The 19,795-nt window shown below is 40.0% G+C and overlaps 1 protein-coding gene across 6 annotated transcripts in view; it reads left to right on the top strand.

Annotated features, from left to right (window-relative positions):
• PLEKHA8 (pleckstrin homology domain containing A8) overlaps window positions 1-16,845 on the top strand; it is a 94,392-nt gene extending 77,547 nt beyond the window's left edge. For 3 of the 6 annotated variants that reach the window (XM_036863177.1, XM_036863178.1, XM_036863175.1), the window contains 3 exons: window positions 651-721; window positions 9,492-9,553; window positions 14,935-16,845. In XM_036863177.1, the coding sequence (XP_036719072.1) occupies window positions 651-721; window positions 9,492-9,553; window positions 14,935-15,132 (331 nt within the window). In that variant the 3' untranslated portion in view covers window positions 15,133-16,845. Of the gene's footprint in view, window positions 1-650; window positions 722-9,491; window positions 9,554-11,991; window positions 12,126-14,442; window positions 14,915-14,934 lie in introns of those variants that run through there. The other 3 variants (XR_005021188.1, XM_036863179.1, XM_036863180.1) reach the window with 3 other exon arrangements.
• The last annotated feature ends 2,950 nt before the right edge of the window (window positions 16,846-19,795 follow it).

Genomic DNA, 19,795 nt, shown 5'->3' with positions numbered 1-19,795 from the left:
AGGCAGCTGGGGTGGGGCAGCAGTTGAAATCCAGCTTAGTTGAAACGTTACCCCCCCAAAAAAATTGTTATGCAAAAGAGGCTACTTCTGAGTGAAAGCTGTAACCCATGTATAGCCTTTTCTAGAAGGCCTGAAGAATAGAATATCAACTTTTTTTTGCCTCTGTCTTGCTAGTGATAAACATTGTTAATATTAATAGAATATATACGATAGGAATCATAAGGGACAGTAAAGCTGATTGGTTTGTCTTTAAGTCAGTGGATCACAAACTGTAATGGCATCAGAATCACCTGGAGAGCTTATTAAAAAACGCAGATTTGCTCCACCCAAAACCCAATTTCTGAGTCAGTAAGTCTGGAGTGGAGCTCCAGAATTTGCATTTCTAACAAGTTCCCAGGTGATGCTGAAGCTGCTGGTCCTGGGACCACATTTTGAAAACCACTGTGTAGGTATTTCAGATAAGAATCGTCTAGAGCAAGCTAAAGGGAAGTCACAGGGAGGAAACTTAGGAAGGGCTGCCATGTGACTTGACTTGTTTATTGCTATGCCCAAGACACTACTGAAAAAGAAGCTGATGTCTGCCATTTATTCATACCCATTCAACATAAATGAACTTTGAAAATAATATTTCTTCCTCTTTTTTGTTTTAGAGGTCTCAAATTTTTGAAGGGATTTTTGACAGAAGTGAAAAATGGAGAAAAGGACATCCAGACAGCCCTGAGTAAGTGTTATTTACATTTTGGTTGATCAATTGAATAAGATGTGGAATGGAGACCCCTGGAGGAGGAGATAGGGTGTGCTTTTCAAGATCTGATTTTGGTTTTTTTCTATTTCATTATTATTAATTGTTTGTTTCTTATATGCTTTGTTAAAAAAGAACTCATGAGATAGTGACCTGGTAATCTAGATCTAACTTATTAAAAATCAGTGTATCTTAAAGAAGAGCTAAATTAATAGAGAGCCATCTTTTAATCTTAATAGGAAAACCTAATATTTTTAAGAAGTCAGTTCTTCCTAAATGAATCTTGAGATAACTGTATAGTTTTCTAAAATCCGTATCCAGAGAGAAGCTAGTTTTGGAGACCACAAAAGGGAGGGTGTGGGCAACCCTAGGAATTTGCTCTGAAGTGAGATGAAGGGCTGGTCATCGTCTTGTATTCCTCAAGTACCCTACGTGCCCCATTTTTGTGGTGGTAGTTGAGACTCGGATGAAGGCCATGGTCAAAGGAGATCGTCCGTTATCTCCAGCATCTTAATGCAGTGACTGGAACATTGTAGGTACTTAATAAACATTGGGTGGGTGGGTGGATAGATGGGTGGATCAACGCACCTATCGGACCACTTTTGGAAAACATTGAAGACTTGGAAGCATCCTCATAGTGCTACGAACAGACTGGCTAAACTCTCAATCTTGGTCTCTAGGAAATCCTTCCAGGATGGGCACTGAGGTGAGCAGGTGGGAGTGAGATTCCATATTACTTTGAAGCCCTGTATTATTATGATGTAGAGAAGCACATGGTCAGGCTCTAGGCAGTCATGATTATAAATAATGAAATGAATGAATTAGATGCTTCTGCTGGGGAGGAGGAGCCAGTGTTCACACAGCATTTTATCAGTGTCAGGGGTGAGTTCTTCCTTTTGTTAGTCCTCCCTTTGGGTCATGAGTCTTGAGGGATCCTGCCCCTGTGTGATTTTCCCAGGCCTCCCTGTATAGAAATTTGCTGATGTGCCATGAAACAATAAAAGCTGATATTTCTGTAACACTGTATAAAAAATTTAGACAACCTAGTCCTCACATCAATCCATTTTTACAGGTTAGGTAACTGAAATTCTGAAAGATTAAAAGACACACTAAGACCACAAAGGATCTGAAGCAGGGTCATTTTGGGATCCCCAGCTCTAAGGTCCTCATTTCTCCCACAGAAGGTCTTCTCCACCATCCCTGAGCTACCTGCATTTTGGGGTTTCTCATACATCCTTGAGTTTCCAGGACTGTCTCAGTTATATCCTCCCCTAAGTGTCCTGATTTCAGTACTAAAAATATATTCACCATGACTATTAGGACTCCCTAACCAGTATCTATCAAACTTGATGACTTTGTGGAGTGATTAAGATCATGGGCTTTCTGGATAGTGTTGTGCCCTTAGGCAATTTACTTAGCCTTTCTGTGCCTCAATTTCCTCATCTGTAAAATGGGAATGATGATTTGATTTCCCTAATAAGATTGTTGTAAGATTAAATAGGTTTATGCATGTGAAAAGATTAGAAATTTGGTACATAATAAGCACTTAATAGAGGTTAGCTTCTATTGTTGTTTATATTCTCATCATCATGACAGGTAAAAAGTTGATAACCTACCAGAAAATGGGACTTATTTGTCCCAAATCACAAATGGAAAGTTACCAAGCTCAGTTGCCAAGCCTGAAATTTCTCTCCAGACTGACTTCTTAGTATGGAAGTTTCACACTGGGAGGAAGACTCCACCACCTACAGGAAATGCAGAAGATATGGGATTCAGCACTGTGTGCGTGGTGGACTCCACATGTCACAGGATGCTACTGCTTTCAGATGGCTGGCTGTGTGAGGGCAAGTGGGGGATGCTAATCTCATTACCCCTCTGCTGGAGCTGGGATGGAGGAGAACGCAGCTGCTTACCGGACACAGCAAGTGAAAAGAAAAGCTTTGCCCCTTGGAGGTGGAGAGACAGTTGAGGATATACCCTTTCTGCCCTGCCCCCATCCCTAATTCTGCCCCCTTTCCTCCCCTATTTTTTACTTGATTTGAAAGCTGGGCCTAGAGATGCTGACTTTATGAAGAGAGAGGAGACTTGAAGGGTAAATGCTGCTTCAAAACTGAAATAATCACAGCCAATCTCAGCTTTTGCTTGCCTTTCTCCCCCGCTGGACTGTTTTCAGAAGAAAGGAAAAGGGACCATAAATTTGAGATTTTCATCCTGATGCTCAGGATTATTTCAGAGGTTTTCATGATTTAAATCATCTCTGCTTATAGGGATCCCTAGTTTCCTGCTGCTGTTCAATGTGGAGAGAGAAAGCTCCCCTAACCAGCCCCCTTCCCTCTAAACACAGGCACAACAAGTTCTGTGCAAACAAATCAGAGATTTATGAGAAATGTTTACACGTTAACTATTCAGAACCCATAGGCTGCTTGTTGCCTATTTCTTCTGGATTGCTGGCTTCTTTTTTCTCATTTTGAAATCACAGGCTTTATAAGCAGAACTGATATCTTGTCTAAAATGAGAGAGTTTGGGTATGTAAGTAAAAGAGTGGGTATGTGCAATTTATATGCCACATATAGGCAAATTAGCTTGCATTTTTTATTCTAAAATTGAATTTGAGTTATTGTAATAACAGCTACCATTTATAGAGCACCCAGTGTTGGCATAACACTAGGTTCTCCATAAACATTTTATTTAATCTTCTGAGTACTCCCCTTTTACAGCAAGTAAACTGAGGTTTAGAGAGGATAAGTACTTTCCCTAGGGTCTCAGATCTAGATCAGTGGTTCTCAAAGTGGTCCAAGGACAGCAGCATCTTCATCACCTGGAGACTTATTAGATAGGCAGACTACTGGGTCCCACCTGACACCTGCTGACTCAGAAACTCCCGAGGTGGGACCCAGCAATGCGTGTGTTCACAAGTCATGCAAGTGATTCTAATCCATGCTCAAGTTTGAGACCCGTTCATCTAGAGCTGGGATGTTGAAGCTCACCTGTCACTAGGCTACATTTGGTTATTTGGGAATTTTGACTGCATCTAAGTAATTATTAAATAAGCAGGAATAAAAGTACTGAAATTAGTTACCCATAGCATCAGTTACTTTTGCCTCCTTTTCATGATAATTGGCTGGTTACCCAATGGTTGAAAACTTTTCCTAACCTAGGAACAGCAAGACAATTAGTAGGGATAAATTAAGGATAAACCTTGGATGACACTCCCAAATTTGAAAACACTGCTTAAGAAAGGTTTTGAGGTAACTGCTCATAATTTTGGATAGTCTTAGTGGCTGTGAAAATGGGAGATGATATGTAACAGTCCTAAATGACACAATGGAAGCCTTGACATCTATTAACTCTCTGGAAAATGCATGTATAGTCATTGTATTGCTGCAGTTCTGTGACCTAGAATGAGTTGTCAGCAATCGGAAGGAGGCCTTGGGCTTTACACTGCCCCCTTTTGCATTTAAGCCATCACTTGAATTCCCCATAATGATGATCAGAGTGGAATATTTTGGGTGGTCTCATGCCAAGAGCTGCTCTGAACTCTAGTGTCCTCTGGCATTCTCTAGAGATCACTCTAAGGAAAGAGTTGGGTACACAAGGCAAATGTGTTTAATGGTCCATCCTGTAGCTGAGCCCCTCCATTCACAGATGCCACATCAAGAAGAGGCTTTGGAAAGCATCTTTGTAAGTGAAAGGAAGAAAAGTTGCTCTGCCATTTCATGCACCATTGTACTAAATATTATGTGTTCTGCACTATTCCCTCAGTAGGATAGCATATTGCCACATCCCTCACATCTGAATGATTCCATAAATGTCGGGTAAACATTAACCTAACCAAGATCTCTAGCACAGAATAGGAGAAAAAAAATGTAGAGGAGGCTACTTATGCATTTAATATGAAAGGCTTTCACAAACAAGGAGAGCTATATGAGAGAGATGAAGTTAGAACTCATAATCAGATATTTGACATCAAATCATAACTTGACTAATTATTCTGAAAGTATCGGGGAATGTGAATCAAGTCATGCCCTTTCCAGAACTATTAACAGCATGTGCTTCTAATGGCAGAATTGGCTTACAGTACAAGTTTCCATCTCGATGGTGCCTGAAGGTAACAAAGGATATCTCTGGGTACTTGTTCCATCTCTGTCAACGGGTTATTGAGTTGGCTTTTCTCCATACAATTCATTTTGCCCAAAGCTTAGTCACTGTAAAGGATTTGGGGGTACTTTCCTAGTAGTAGGTTTTTTAAATTATATCAAATATTTATCATTTGACCAAATATGTAAATACAATACCATCTACTACCTCATGACCCCATTACTTCCAGAGAAGATCTTCATCCAGAATTTGTAGTTTATCATTATATAATGAATGTTTTTATACTTTTACTATATATTTATGTGTCCACAAACAGTATCTAGTAATGTATTGCATGTTTTAAACTCATGTACATGGTGTCACGTTATACACATTCTTCCTTTTTCTCTCGGTATTTTCACATTTATTCACTGCTTATTCACTTTCAAACCTTTCTTTGTTCGTGATTCTTGCCTAAGGACTTCCTAGTTTAGCTCATTTGCAGAACTGAGATGATTGTCACTTCCTGAGCTCAGTGCATGATTGATTTCACCTTTTCTGGCTTTGCTTGTCTACTTCTCAAGCTGTCTCCTAAAGCTTAGATTTGCATTTCTCCTTTGCCCTCTCTACAACCCAAAGTAACTTTGCGAATTCTCACCAATTATAGATTTACAATAGAGAAACACTCTCATATATTCTGTTCCTGGACAGAATAGCTATCCGCCAACAGTAATGGAAAGGTAGTTCTTGTTCAGATGCTATGATAGGTTGAGGCATAATATCTAAATACCTCATGGAAAGTTTTTGACTAACCATTAAAGAAATCAAATCTGCATTTTTATAAATAGAATAAGGTTCCAATTTTTTCAAGATATGGCTGGGAAAAGGCACATTTTTCATTTTCATTATTTTGTTTTATCACAGAGAATAAACATTAGTTTTGTCAAAATGGTTTAATGTGACAAGAATGCCCCAAGTTCTCATTGCTTTTAGCTTTGTGACCTTGGGCAGGTAACTATCTCTCTGGGTCTTCTGTATTTTCATCTGTAAGAGGAAGAGAATTGGGCAAGGTGATTGTCAACGCTTCCTACTTAGAAATTTTGACTCAGTTTCTAAGGAACTGACACATTTCAGAGAACTGGGAGAAGGGAATCAGTTATGTCTTTCAGAGGCCAAAAATACTTCCAGATTATAGAACATGCATTATGATAATGAATGGGTATTATAGTGAAGATTAATGTATTTCATTATCTAATCTTCTCTAGGTAACCAAAATAGGTCAATGCTTAGACTTCATCCTAATTTAATGCAGCCTCACATGGCAGGGATATTTGCAGCCCTAGAAGTCAGCTAAAGACTTGGGGCAAGTCTTTTTCTTTTATGAGTTTTATTTTATTTGTTGGTTTTCAATTGCAGAGGTGGTCTTCCTAGGCCTGAGTCAGGACCTAGCCTAAATTCTCTGCCTCCCTCTTCTCGCATTAGACTTACTTGGCCCACATTTTGCCCAGGGGGACTCTTCTCTGGCAAGATGCAGGCACAGCAAGGAACAACTGCCTTCTCTAGAAGGGCTGGGGGGAGACACAGATCGTGTTGCTGTACAAACACTCTCTCTTCCTTAGACCAGGCTGCCCCTCTTACTTGGACTCACAGCATCCTTGTTTTCTTGCTGTCCCATAGAAGGGAGCATGAAGAAGGGTTTCTGGGCTTTTTTGAGTGGTTGACTTCACAGGCAAAGTGTAGGAAAGGTATAAGGTCCCTGAGGTTGGAGTAGCACTGGACCCAGAGCCCTTATAAGCAGGCAGTTTGTCTGCCAGATGAACTCTGGAGCCGAAGGCTCAGGGACCAGGACAGCGGTCAGCTGCGTTTGCTGCATACCGTAAAGAAATACTCATCTCCTCTTACTTCCCTACCACAATTCCAAATCAGAATGATCATGACTGTCAGTGGAAGAAAATAATACTATCTGTATAGGAAAAAAGACTTAAGAGAATATACCTCCAGAATGCCCTCTGTGGTTACCTCTGGGAGGCATGATTATAGGTTTCTTTAGTTCTTCCCTTTTTGCATTTTCCATATTTTTAACAATGAGCATGTATTATTTGTGAAATCAGAAAAAAAGCAGTAAGTGTTATTTTAAACTACCACTATGCCTCAGGTGGGAAGTTCAGAATCCTTGACACGGCATAAAAAAGGTCCTCACAGTTTGGCCCCAGCCCCAGTGATCTGCAGCCCTAGTGGACTGTTCCCCCTTCATGCCACCATCTCTCACAACTCCATGTAGCTTTCTCTGTCTGCAGCCCCAGGTGCCACCCTACTGTCTGCCCTACCCAGCCTTTGAGACTCCTTTGGAGAATTCTTTCTGTCCACTTGCTCCCAGGCTGGATTCATCTCTCTTTCTTTTCCTGTAGCACTGGATAGAGATCTCTGTTATAGCAGTTGGCAATTTGCATAGCAATGATTTGTTAAAGGCTGGCTCTCTTATAAACCCATGAACTTCCTGAGGGCAAGGGACTGAGTTTAAATCACCCAGTGATCCCTGCTGCCTTGCACTTAGTAAGGGGCAGTGGTAGACTCGCACTAAATTCTTGTTGAATGGAGGAGCTGTTCCATCACAGATGTCTATGAGCAGATTGTAATGGCACTAAATTTCATCTACTGATTTTTAATGGCATTTAATACCTTACATGGATTAGGATCACAAGAAAGAAAGTGTTCCCAGTATACCTCTGTGACTCACCTCAGGATGTTTTCCATGGACCTGTACACCTTCTTACCAGCCCAGATGGCCCTTAGATGGTTAGAAAGTTGACTGTCTTGCTGATTTACCGCAGAGACTGTGCCTAGTATTTCCTGCCCGTCTGCACCTATATGCTTTGTGTGCTAGCAACCCTTTCTTTGCTAAGGTCTTAGATACCATCCAAAATGTCCCTGAAAACATCTGTCCCCTTAAAGAATCAGATAGGTTTTAAGTGTGGCTTACATTGAAGACTTGTGTCTTTGACACTGTCCTAGCCTACAGACTGTTCTCCTAAGAAAAAGATTGAATTTAATCTTGAGTTCTCCTTTAGGCTATTTCTAAGAGTCCTTTCTGCACTTGAATTTATTGATTTTTATCATTTTTGCTTTAGCTTCACCACACTGGATGCTGGCATTTCAACCCATTCCTAAAACTTTAGATAGCCAGCAAAATCTGCTGTTAGAATTCAGACGTACAGTCTTCTTTTATACAAAATATAATGTATTTTATGCAAACCTGAATTATGTAAAATTGATACATGGTATGCTAAAAGTATTAATAAAGCCTCACCCAAATTTTAAAAATAGAAATTGACAAGAATTACATCATTTCAAAGCTAGAGAGCTTGCATAAATAGTAAACTGTGTTCAAGCTATAGCCACATGGCAGTGCTGTTTTGCCCAGTAAAATGCAGATACCTGATGTTCTTTGGCAGTATTCTGTGAACCGCACTGCTTTTTACTGCATAGGAGCTTGTGGTTGTGGTTTTGGTGTCTTTTTTTTGTTATTTTAACATCTGCTCTTGTTATAATTTAAAATGTCATTATATCCTATTACAGTGTCGCCCAAGCATTGAATAAATGGTTGATGGTGGTGCTTGTACTAGTGTTGAAACTAGCCCATGAAAATAAATAAGTTTGGAATAAAATTTAGATGTGGTAAAACATGATAAAGAAGGTCAAACAACCCCCATGATTCTCTGTGCTGTAATTTAGGAGTGTGAGGACTCTGTAGACCACTGGAGATGATGCTGAGAAAATAAAATGGATCATTGAAATAAAAATGCACTGTGGTGAGGTAGAGCTGTGCCCTCCTGAGAGCGCAATTATTCCTGTGGAAAAATCAGTTTTGAATTTTGCATATATTGAATTATTCAAAGCCTTCAGGAACACATCCCTTGCATAAAATGCAGTCATCTTGTTCTTGAGATTTTTGGGGGGTAATTAAAATTATTATATAGCAGTTTTTAAATCTCCTTTTAAGAAACTCATTGGGACAAAAATAATAGGTTTTTATCTTTAAAGTCTAGAATGTGAATGACTTCTATCAATAGGCCTCAGCAATTACTTTATATCTACCTTAATAACTTCAAGCTGTTCTTTCCATAATAGTTTTAAAGGTTTCTAGCTTTAAAACTGTATATCCAGGGTCATAGGGACATCTAGGACAAGCATTTGACATCCCAGAATAGAATGTTAGAATTGAAGAGAACCTTGGAGGTCATTTTACAAAGGGGGAAACAGATGGTTAGAGAGATCAGCTAAGGGACTGGCTCAGGATCACACAACATTTCAAAGAACTGCATTTTTATATTTTTATAGTGTACTTTAAATTGTATTTAGTCTCTATATTACAATATCTTTTCCTCCCTCTTTACTTCCTTCTATGTATTGAATTTTCCAACCATGATAATAAGCTGAAGTTCAGATACGACACAGGGTAAGAGTGGAAATACCAATTTTTCTTTAAAAAAAATCTCTGTAGGCTTTTTCCTACTCAAGACTTTTGGGGTACATAATCTCATAATTCAGCTTTTTTTATCAGTTTCTAATACCAATAGGAATGTGCTACTACATACATTAGAAAGGACATGATACAAATAGCACATCAAATTCTGATGAAATTGTTCCTCATGGAGTTTTTCTTCTTTTCAAGATAATGCATATGGTAAAACATTACGGCAACACCATGGCTGGGTAGTTCGAGGGGTTTTTGCGGTAAGTAATCCTTCTGCTTCCTAATGTTCTGATGGTCACAGCAGGGTGTTTTGTTTTGCTTTGTGTGTGTGGTGTTTCTGTTTGTTTTTGAGAATAAGAACAAAATATTGCTTATTTCATTTAAGTCTATAGGTCTTTGTTGTGTGGAAATGTTGGCAATAAAAAGTAAGAAAAGACTATTAGAATGTGCTTCACCTTATCTAGTTCCAGTGACCCTGAGAAGATTTGTCTCAAAAGTGGTTGCCTTCTGATGCGTTAGTAAAGAGTGTCAGTGTAGAGATAGGCAGGAAGCTGTCAAATGCTCACCATTGAGGGGAAACCAGTGGTGGTTTCAAGCCCATAGCTCCCTCTGCTGCCTGTTAAAGTCAATCCTGTTAATTCTCAGATTTTAGTCAGTTTTTTTCCCCCTAAATTGAATTTTGTCTTGAATATTAACTGACCTGGGTTGCCAGTGGCTAGGAGTAGATATCTCTTCTTACCCAGTTATTTTCTTTATGGAGGTGTTTGTATTCATATGTTTTGGCTCCTGTTAGCTACCGCTCCTTCCTTCCTTGCATGACCTAGGAAGAACACGCACCTGAGAATCATAGTGCCCTGGACAAATCACTTAGCCTGCTTTGTAAAATAGAAGGAGAAGATGGCCCCTTTATGTCAGCAGTAATACTCTGTTATTCTCCCATCTGGGGAGAGGTCAGCCTTAGTCAGGTGCGGCCATGAAAAGGCGGAGTCTCATGTAGTGGTACAGTAGGAAATGTCATAGAATATGAGTGTTGTTTGGAAGGTCGGGGGATTAAAAATAGCCTTGCAGATGATGGTCTTTTACTAATTTAAAGCATGGGAGACATCATTTGCCTAAGGTAAGAACTGTTCAGGTCATGATTTACTAGGAGGCAGGCAAAGAAAGTGGGAAGAATTTACCGTGGAAGAAATCAAATTTCAGTGAAAATGAAACATTTTTGAAAGCATAGAGATGACTAGCTCTATGTCCTGCTGTTCATTGGAATAGGAGCCAGACCAGTTGCAGCCACAGACTGCTCACACTTACCTTCAGTGCATGTTTAATAACATAATAATAGTTACCATTTGGCTGTTGGACACTTACTGTGTATCAGGCACCGTGCCAGGTACTTCTGTGTTCATTATCTTCGGTAATCCTCAGGATTAACTCCCAGTATTTTACAAGTTCGGAACTGTTTGTTCCCGTCCCAGAGTGAGGCAGTGGCAGAGTCCAGGGCTAAACCCAGACCTGCTGTCTCCAAGCCCGGTGCTCATCCCACCCATCACAGCTCTCCACAGGGAAGACAGAATAACTGAGAAACTGCGAGTGAGAAATTAGGCAAAGGATGCTGCTGCATTCATCAGTCTCCCTGAGTAAATACTGTGATTGCCTGCAGGTGCCTGACACCTGAGTTCCCTTGGTGAGATGACAAAGCATAAAAGCACTGAGTTGCACCGTTTATAAGAAACATAAATGTGGTTTGGGTTTTTTTTTTTTTTTCAGTATAGAGGGCAGAGTTTAATCCTGAAATATTATTGATGATCTGAGATGTTGCCAACAAGAATGAAGCTATAGCACAAAATTTATCATAAGCATGAGTCTTTAAAAGAACATTTTAACTTACAGGATTTTTCCCAATATATAGTAATTTAGACTCATTGTAAAAAAAATTTTTTTTTAATTATGGAAGAATAGAAAGGGGAAAAATTAAAATTGTCCATAATCTCACCACTCTATAATAGGAATTTTTAACATTTTTGTGTTTTACCTTCTTAGCTCTTATTTTCATATATTTTTACATATTCTTTTCAATATTGTTCTATTTCATTTCATATATTTATATAAATGTCTACTTATACTTATATTTTTATATTTACATGTTTATTTTATGTGTATAATTATCTTTATTTTGTATACCTACTCTGTATATGCATATAAATTTTTTTGACATTTAGCTGGTTGTATAATTTTGTATTCTTTTTCTCCACTTTTTAATTTTTTATATTTTCTAGTTTTATTGAGAAATAATTGACATACAGTACTGTATGTTTAAGGTGCACAGCATGATGGTTTGATTTACATGTATTGTGAAATGATTACCACAATAGCTTCAGCTAACATCCATCTTCTCATATAGATACAATTTAAAAAAAAGAAAGGAAAATATTTTTCTCCTTGTGATGGGAACTCTTAGAATTTACTCTTGGAACAAGTTTGCTGTGTATCCAACAGCAGTGTTAGCCATAGTCTTCCCCACTTATTTTTAGGGACTGCATAATATTTCCCGAGTATGGAGGTACCATAATTTATTTGCCCAAGTCTCTGTGTTGGAAATTTCAGCTGCTTCTAAGTTTGTTTTTACAGACAGAACAGCATTTTATGCATTTTTTATGCATGTTTTTATGCATTTTTGACTAAAACTGTTATTTCCTCAAAATAGGTTCCTAGAAGTAGAATTGCTCTGTCTAATACCGAGAAACTACAGCCACAACTTAGAATTGGAGCACTTACCATGCACTAGATGTTGTTTTAAGTGCTTTACTTACATAAAGTTATTAATCTCATAACTCTAAGGTAGGTTCTCTTATTTTCCCTGCTCATAGACAAAGAAACCTGAAACACATAGAGGTGAGGTAATACACCCAAAGTTATAGAGTAAGAACATTTTGAAGACTTGATATTATTGCCAATAGTTTTTAAAGTTGCTGGTTTTTAAGAAAATAGATTATGTTGAGCATTTGGCAACAGCCTTATCAGTAGAGGAGCTACCTTTCAGTCTCTCTCCTGTTATTCTCTAAGTCATCCCTACTTTGGAAAGTTTATTGAGTTTTCTAATGTGCTCATTAAAATTATCAGGGGCAGATTCATTTAACTAATCCTGGTTGCTCAGGGAAATGGCTTTTATGCTCAAGGAATTTGACTCATTTACCAGACAAATAGTGAACGTTTATCTTCAGACAGTTACTGTCTGTGGAACTGATGCCCAGTCTAGGCTCTGCCTCTTTCTATGGCTCCCTGTTTTGGCTTCATCTTCAGTTGAGTTCTGTCATTGTTTCCCAAATAGACCCGGCTGCACCACAGTCCACTAGGAGCCTTTGAGAAATCTGTAGTCCTGGGTTCCACTCTGGAGAAACTTTAAAAATTTTTTATTGTACTTAAATATATGTACATAGAGTTTTGTTTTGTTTTTTATCACAGAGTCCAAAAAGGTTATAACAAAAAATAGCAGTTTGTTCCATACTTCTCAGACTCACTAAAAGAGGCTGCCACTTTCAACTGCTTTGACCATTTCTTCCAATACCTCCATAATTCTAAAACTATTTACTGTTCTTTGTGGCCTTATCAATTTTAATTACTGTTGATTTCTGTTATAGATTAGAAATTAGCTCTCTTAGACCTTACTGTCACTACCTCACCTCCCCTGCCTCCACCTTCCCTATATAATTATATCACAAGGTAACATGATGATGATGAGCCAAAATTCTATGACTTTTTTCATTCTTTCTTACATGAGTTTTACATTTTTCCCTGTACCATTGGATTTCTCAGATCACCATCATTCTGAACTCACGAATGTATCAGATTATCTGTATTTTTTTTTTCTTGGAGTGTGCCCTTCCAGAACTTTCTAAACTCTTCTTCCAGTCTAAATTGTTGTACTGCTATTGCCCTAGGACTTTTCTTCACAGGTTTTCCTATAAGGCATCCCCATCTCATCCTAATTCCATTTCCCAAGTCCTATGACTTCCTATTTCTTGTTCCAATCCCTTTTTTTGATGGTATGCAAACTCTAGTAGCTTCCTAAGAAAGGGTGCAAGGGAGCTAAATTTTTGAGTTCCTGAAACTATCTTTATTCTGCCCCTTTTTCCTAGAGTGTTGCTTTGGCTGGTTTAGAATTCTAAGTTAATAGTAATTTTCTCTCAGTACTTTGAAGACATTCCTCCGATGTCCTCCAGCTTCCAATGTTACTATTGTAAAATCTAATGTGCTACTCTGTATAAACTGTTCCTCACCTCCTTCTAGATGCTTTTAGGATCTGTTCTTTGTGCCCACATTCTAAAATTTCACCGTGTTCTCCTTTTGGTCTTTATCATTCAATCTGCTGAGCACTTGGATAGGTTTTTAAATCTGGAGACTCATATCCTTCAGTTCTGGGAGATTTTCTCACATTATATTTTTGGACAGTTGCCTTCCCTTCATTCTCTGCTCTCCCTGTACCCCTATCATTATTTGAGTATTTATTATGTGCCAGGCAGTGGAATAAACACATCCTACATGTCCCATTAATCCCTCAAATAAGGAAAGTGCTATCAGTCATCTTCTATAGATGAGGAAACTGAGGTTCTAGGAGTTTAATCACCTTACTTAAATTCCTCAAGCTAATATGTAAAAGACTGGGGATTCAAGTCCAGGTCTCCTCACCCACAGCTGTGCTTTAACCACTGCATAATGCCAGTCACTTTCAGTTGCAAAAAAGGAGAGGGTTGATTCTCAAAAGACTTTAAATATAAGGAAGCTCAAGAAAGCAACTGCAGAATGATTATTCAAGATTCCAAAAAATCTCCAGAGAACTCAGCAGAGCCAAACCAGTAGGTGCCAGATAGCAGATTTTAGCAAGCTTAGGGAACAGTTGGCCTGCAAAGGGAGGGGAGCTATAAGGAGCTTAGGAAATCTTACATCAGGGAAGCAGTGTGGTTGGAGGTGTAGTTGAAAAAGCATAGAGACGATTCTAAGTTCAGATCCCGGCCCTGGCGCTCACTAACTGTGTGATGTCTATCTGTCAAATAGGAATGTAAATTGTACAGGGTTCTTACAAAGATTAACTGGGATAAAATACGTTAAAGCATCAGTGTACAAGCAGACAACAAATGTTAACCCCCTTCCTTTTTAGAAAATATTCAAGACTACAAAGGAAATATCCATGTAGGGGGAAATAGGAGACATGCAAAGAAAGTACGTGGAGATGAGATACAAATAGGATGGTGAGACGCCCTGCCAGGCTGGCCATGTGCCGACAAAGACTATGGTAGCAGCATGCATGCAGGTCAACCTGAGCACTCAACCGGAAGAGGCTGGATCACTGTGAATGAGAAAGGAGCTTTCCTCAAACTGTTTTTCTCTCAGCATTCCCTGACTTGATGGGATTATGCATCCTCAAGACGGCCCAAGAACATACTTGCTTCTTCTAGCTTTAAAGTGATTTGGTGCTTGAAACATAATTTTAGAGTCCATGAACTGAAAGGGTGTATGCCTTTTTTTTTCACTCTTGCTCCCCTCAGCTCTGTATGTGTGTGAGTGTGTGTGCACGCATGCGCTTGTGCATGAGTATAATGTGCAAGAGAGCAAGCCGTGGTGCAGCTTCTCATGGGCAATTCTTTTGCAGTTAGCTCTGAGGGCAGCTCCATCCTATGAAGATTTTGTGGCTGCATTAACCATTAAGGAAGGCGACCACCAGAAAGCAGCTTTCAGTGTTGGGATGCAGAGGGACCTCAGCCTTTACCTCCCCGCCATGGAAAAGCAGCTGGCGATACTGGACACTTTATATGAGGTCCACGGACTGGAGTCTGACGAGGTGGTATGATGTCTGCAGGGCAGCGCCGCCTCCTAACTTCAGGGAATAAAGTTCGCTAAAGTGTTTCGTTGCCCTACTTAATTTCCAGCAGCAGCTTCAGTCCTCTCCAATCCCTTACTTGGGGGGATGGAGAGGAGGAGGCAAAGCCTAGTGCTTTTATGTATAATTTTTAAAATGCATATATGTTTTGTGTGTTTAAAAATCAAGGTGCTATATATTCAGTTCAAAGGGCCTCCTGGAAACCAAATCATAGCTGTTACCCAGATGTGAACGGCGAGTTATAAGAGCAGATTTGACAAATGAATTTGTTAGTATTGTGTTTTGCTTTTAGTTTTAATGGGCCACCCAAACCCAAGCTGAAATTGAGCAATTTCTTTATCAAGGACTGTAACTCATAGCCAGTGTTTCAATCAATTTAGAATTAGACTAAAAATTTAGAGGGAGCTCAGCCCCTTTGTTGAAGCTATTGAAATGTAGAGTTCGCTATTCCTAGACGTTCTGCAAAGAATCCTCTTCTCTGTGGCTCTGGGGGCCAGAAGAGCCTGTGTAGTCAGCGTGTCCGGGGCGTTGGTGTGACCAAGCAGTGCCATCCCTGTTTATGGGCCAGGAGACTGGCTCTGAAGAGATGAGTGGTGTGTCCTAGCCCCGAGCTGGAGGACAGTACGGGAGGGGTGGGACAGGTCATCTGAGGTGACCCCGTGCAGTGCACACCCTTTGCCAGCCTGCTTTCCCAGGCATCATCTCAGTTGGACATCACAGCAAAACCGTGACATTCAGGGATTATTATTAAACTTCAAAAGGAAGGTTTAAAGGTCGAGGGATTTGCTCAGTCACACAGCCACTAAATAGAAGAACCACGTGATTTCCATGTGTGATCTGGACCACCTCTGCATCAAAATCACATGGAGTGCTTGTTTGAAAAGCAAATTCCCAGGCCTTACCTTGACCTGAAGAACCAGAATTGTGGGATTGGGACTCAGGATAATAAACCTTGAATTTGAATAAACTTTCCAAGTTATTCTTGTGCACACAGGGTTGAAGAGCTACGAGATTAAATTCTAGTTTACAGAATTCCCAGTCTTCTGCATGAACTAAATGATGTGTCCTTTTTTTCAAAGAGGAAGAGGCTATCGTTGAAATGAAGTAGTCAAAGGGAGAGTGAGAAGTGGAGCAAGTTTACTCAGCAGGTTTCTTAATTGAGCCAGCAGGCCTTCAGGGACCACGGTTCTGAATGTGCTCTCTGATCAATCTTGGCTTTATCACCAATGGTGCAGAGTAAGCTAAATGCAGCTGCTTATCTATCTTAAAAGCTCTGGGACTGTGTCACAGTTTAAAGGTGGGATTTAAGCCTTTCACAAAACAACCTTGTGTAGGCGTTCTCCTGAAGAGTGTGACGCCAGGACTGTGGCCCCAGTCTCTCAGTAGGCCAGGCTGCCAAGAGTGGGCGGTGGGGAGAGGCCATGCGTGCCTTCCCTGTCAGGGGCTACTCGCTTAAAGTAGCTGGAAGGGAAGTTCCCCAGGTAGAAGGTGAGTTCCTTTGAGGGGCACAGGTGATGCTGTTCTGAGGGCAAAGAGAACTCTCTCCTTAGGTGAGAGGTTAATGTAGGGAGGGGTATTGATTTTTTTTGTCTGTGTTTAAACAAATGGGCATTTGTGTAGCTCAAATTAACGAAGCAGATACTGTGTGCTCAGTAAGGACTTCTGGAAAATGCTTAAACTTTAGAAAAACAACATCAAATATTTTAAGGCTAGGGAGAAAAAGGGTGCTAAAGTGATGTTGATTCTTTTGTATCTTAGCGCTTGCTGTTAGCAGCTGCTAAGATGTGTGTGTTGTCTTCTCCCATTCCCACGAGTAATTAGTGCGGACCTCCATCTCTGGCTAGTGTGAACATGATGGCAGGACTAGGGGATAATTTAGACTTCCTGCCCTTACGGAGCCTCCTAAAAGGGAAAAAGAAAAAGTCACCAGCCTTTGCTTTTCCTTGAATGAATGCACATTAGACATTGCGCCATTGGGTGGGGACACTACCAGGAGATTGTAAGTGTTGTGAAGCATGACCGTTCGGAGCAAATGCTGGTGCTCCTCGTCACCTCAGAAGAACTGGTGTGGTCTCTGGGAGAGAGGTGGGCACACTGAAAATACCTCAGATTTTCCACCAAGGCTTTGAATACACACAAAAAGAAAGCTGCTCAGCATGGCCATTTCGCGTTTCTATAGGTACTGCCTCGGTGTATATGACCCAGTTTTCTGGGAAAGAAGGGTTTCATATTATCCGGGATCTTTGAGAACCCAGATCAGAGTAACTTGACTAACTTGAATAAGTTGCATTACCTACTCAACACTTTTCCAACCCTACAGAAAGGAGGTAATGTTTTTTGATAGGTATTTTCCTCACTGGAGCATACTAAGTTTACCTAAGATGCGTAAAGCTCTGGAAATTGAACTTCATATTAGATGACAAATTCAACTTGACCTGACGCTTGGCACAGTCAGAGCTTCCTCCTGGACCTGCAGTATTTGCTTCTCCATTTTATTTAAAGGCATAATGTGTGCTAATTGGCATTTACTATCTAAGATGAGGACAAAGAGAAAAGATAAGGCTTTCTCTCCATCATCCTCTAAGATTCCTGGGACCTCTAAGCTTTCTTTCTCTGACAATGAAAGGAGATGGGAAAATGCTAGTATGTTTGTTAGTTGCTCAAACGTTTTTAGGATTCCCTTTCTAGAGTAACCTTTAGAGAGATCTTGAAGGAAAAGAAAAGGTAATGTGTCTTCTAAGTATCATTAGAAGCTAATAAGTAGCATTTGGATGACCTCTTATACACATAATTTCATCATGTCTGCACTTCTCCCCACAGCAGAAGCCAGCCCTTACACTTAGGAGGGATTAATGTATATTTGTCTAACTGAACAAAATCCTTTCAATGATGGCAAATTTTTTTTGTCCTTTGAAAGCAAATTTGATTCATTATAGCTAATCTTGACAAAAATGTTAAGTTAGAGGGATACCTTTTGGGGAAGAACCAACCAAGTGCTTTTCTCATCACCTCTTGATCCAGCTCCTCAGGTAGTTAGTTCTAGAAGTGGGGCTCTTGGAATGTTGAGCACATCAGTCCCCAGGGAATTGATTTTGAAAGGCAGCGTTTGTTAGGATGTATAAGTAGTGGCTTCAGGTGCCTTGTCATCATTCTTTGCGTGTCATTCTGAACATAAATCTTCCCCAAATGTCATATTCCACGCTGAGGGATATCTGAACTCCATAGTTCAGCCCTGCTGCTTCTCTCTCCTCTTCTGTTACTAATGATTGCGAACAGTGCCCCCATCAGAGCACCAAATCCATCCCCTTTCTTAGCTGTTCTGCTCCATTCCTCGGCAGCAGCTTCTAGCACATATGTGGAGCCTCTGGCACAGACCTAGCCAGGGTCAGGTGCCCAGTCAGTGGGCATTTTCTTCCCCTCCCAGACTGCAAGAGCTTCTTAAAGAACCCCTGTTCCCATGTGTAGCTGTAAAGCAGGTGGCCACATGGTGTGTAGCATCTGGGAAAGGTGATCTGTTATTAGATGAGTGCTGCTGGAAAGGTTTGCAGTCTTCTCTTTTTTGATTATTAATTAATCAAAAGTTAATGCTTTCAACTTTATATTTTCGGAAAAGTGTTTTTAATTAAGAAAAATATGTGGTAGGGACCAGTAAATAAATTATACTCTTCTTTATTAAATTTGAAGTAAGTAAAAGAGCTGAAGGAAGAGGTGTCTTATTAAGGAAACTTAATCTGATGGTGAAAGTCATATGTATGAAGAAATATCATTTACGTCAGTAGGAAGAGTCAAAGGGTCGTGAGCAATACAAGATGATGTGATTTTGGAAACTTCCTGAAACAACACTTTTTATGTTTTTCTCTACTAAACAACCATGTCCTATAAGAAGTTGGTTACATGATGGCGCATTTCTGAATCATCGATTAAAATCAGTTGCTTCTGATATTAGTCATGGGTTTTATAACTCTTCAGCTTCCCTGCCCTTGTGTTTCATTTCTTTTTTTAAGGTGAACTATCAACCTTTAAACATTTTTTTAGATTTAGAATTTATAAGTACAGTACATTTTAAGCCATTGTTCTGTTAGCTGAGCTAACGTGTTTGGTCTTGGAGGGGCTGACTTCCGTGCCGTTTGTGATCTCGTGGAGCCTGTACATGAGCTTCAGTGTCTACGGCAACCCGTGTCCCTGTGACATGCACATAGAGTGCTTTACTTAGAAACACACTCTGCTTCTGGGCGGCCCTTTGTGGTCTGCAGTTGCTTACTCAGGGGTTCATAAGAATGACAAAAATACTCACTAGCTGTCTAATAGTATTTTAAGACTGCTTATCTATTACAAGGGTGTTAGGGTCCTTTCAGCAATTCCATGAACATACTGTTCACTAGACCTCCTGTGGAAATGTCCCCAGTCCTATCCTGGCGCAGGCAGTAGCCTGTGTACAGAAGCCATTGGCATGATTTCTTGTTGAGCTGCTGCATCAGGGCACTTGGAAGCGATCCTCAGCGGTACGGTTGACGCAGGCATTGATCTTTCTTCTCCACTGTTTCTATATAGCTTTTCATTAAAAGGAAAAAACATACCACTACTCTGCAAAGCAAAAGTTTTCAAAATTCTTCGGTTACCCTTTTTAATCACT

This window comes from Balaenoptera musculus, chromosome 9, assembly GCF_009873245.2.
Source record: "Balaenoptera musculus isolate JJ_BM4_2016_0621 chromosome 9, mBalMus1.pri.v3, whole genome shotgun sequence".
NCBI lineage: Eukaryota > Metazoa > Chordata > Mammalia > Artiodactyla > Balaenopteridae > Balaenoptera > Balaenoptera musculus.
This window is presented reverse-complemented; position numbering and strand designations above follow the sequence as displayed.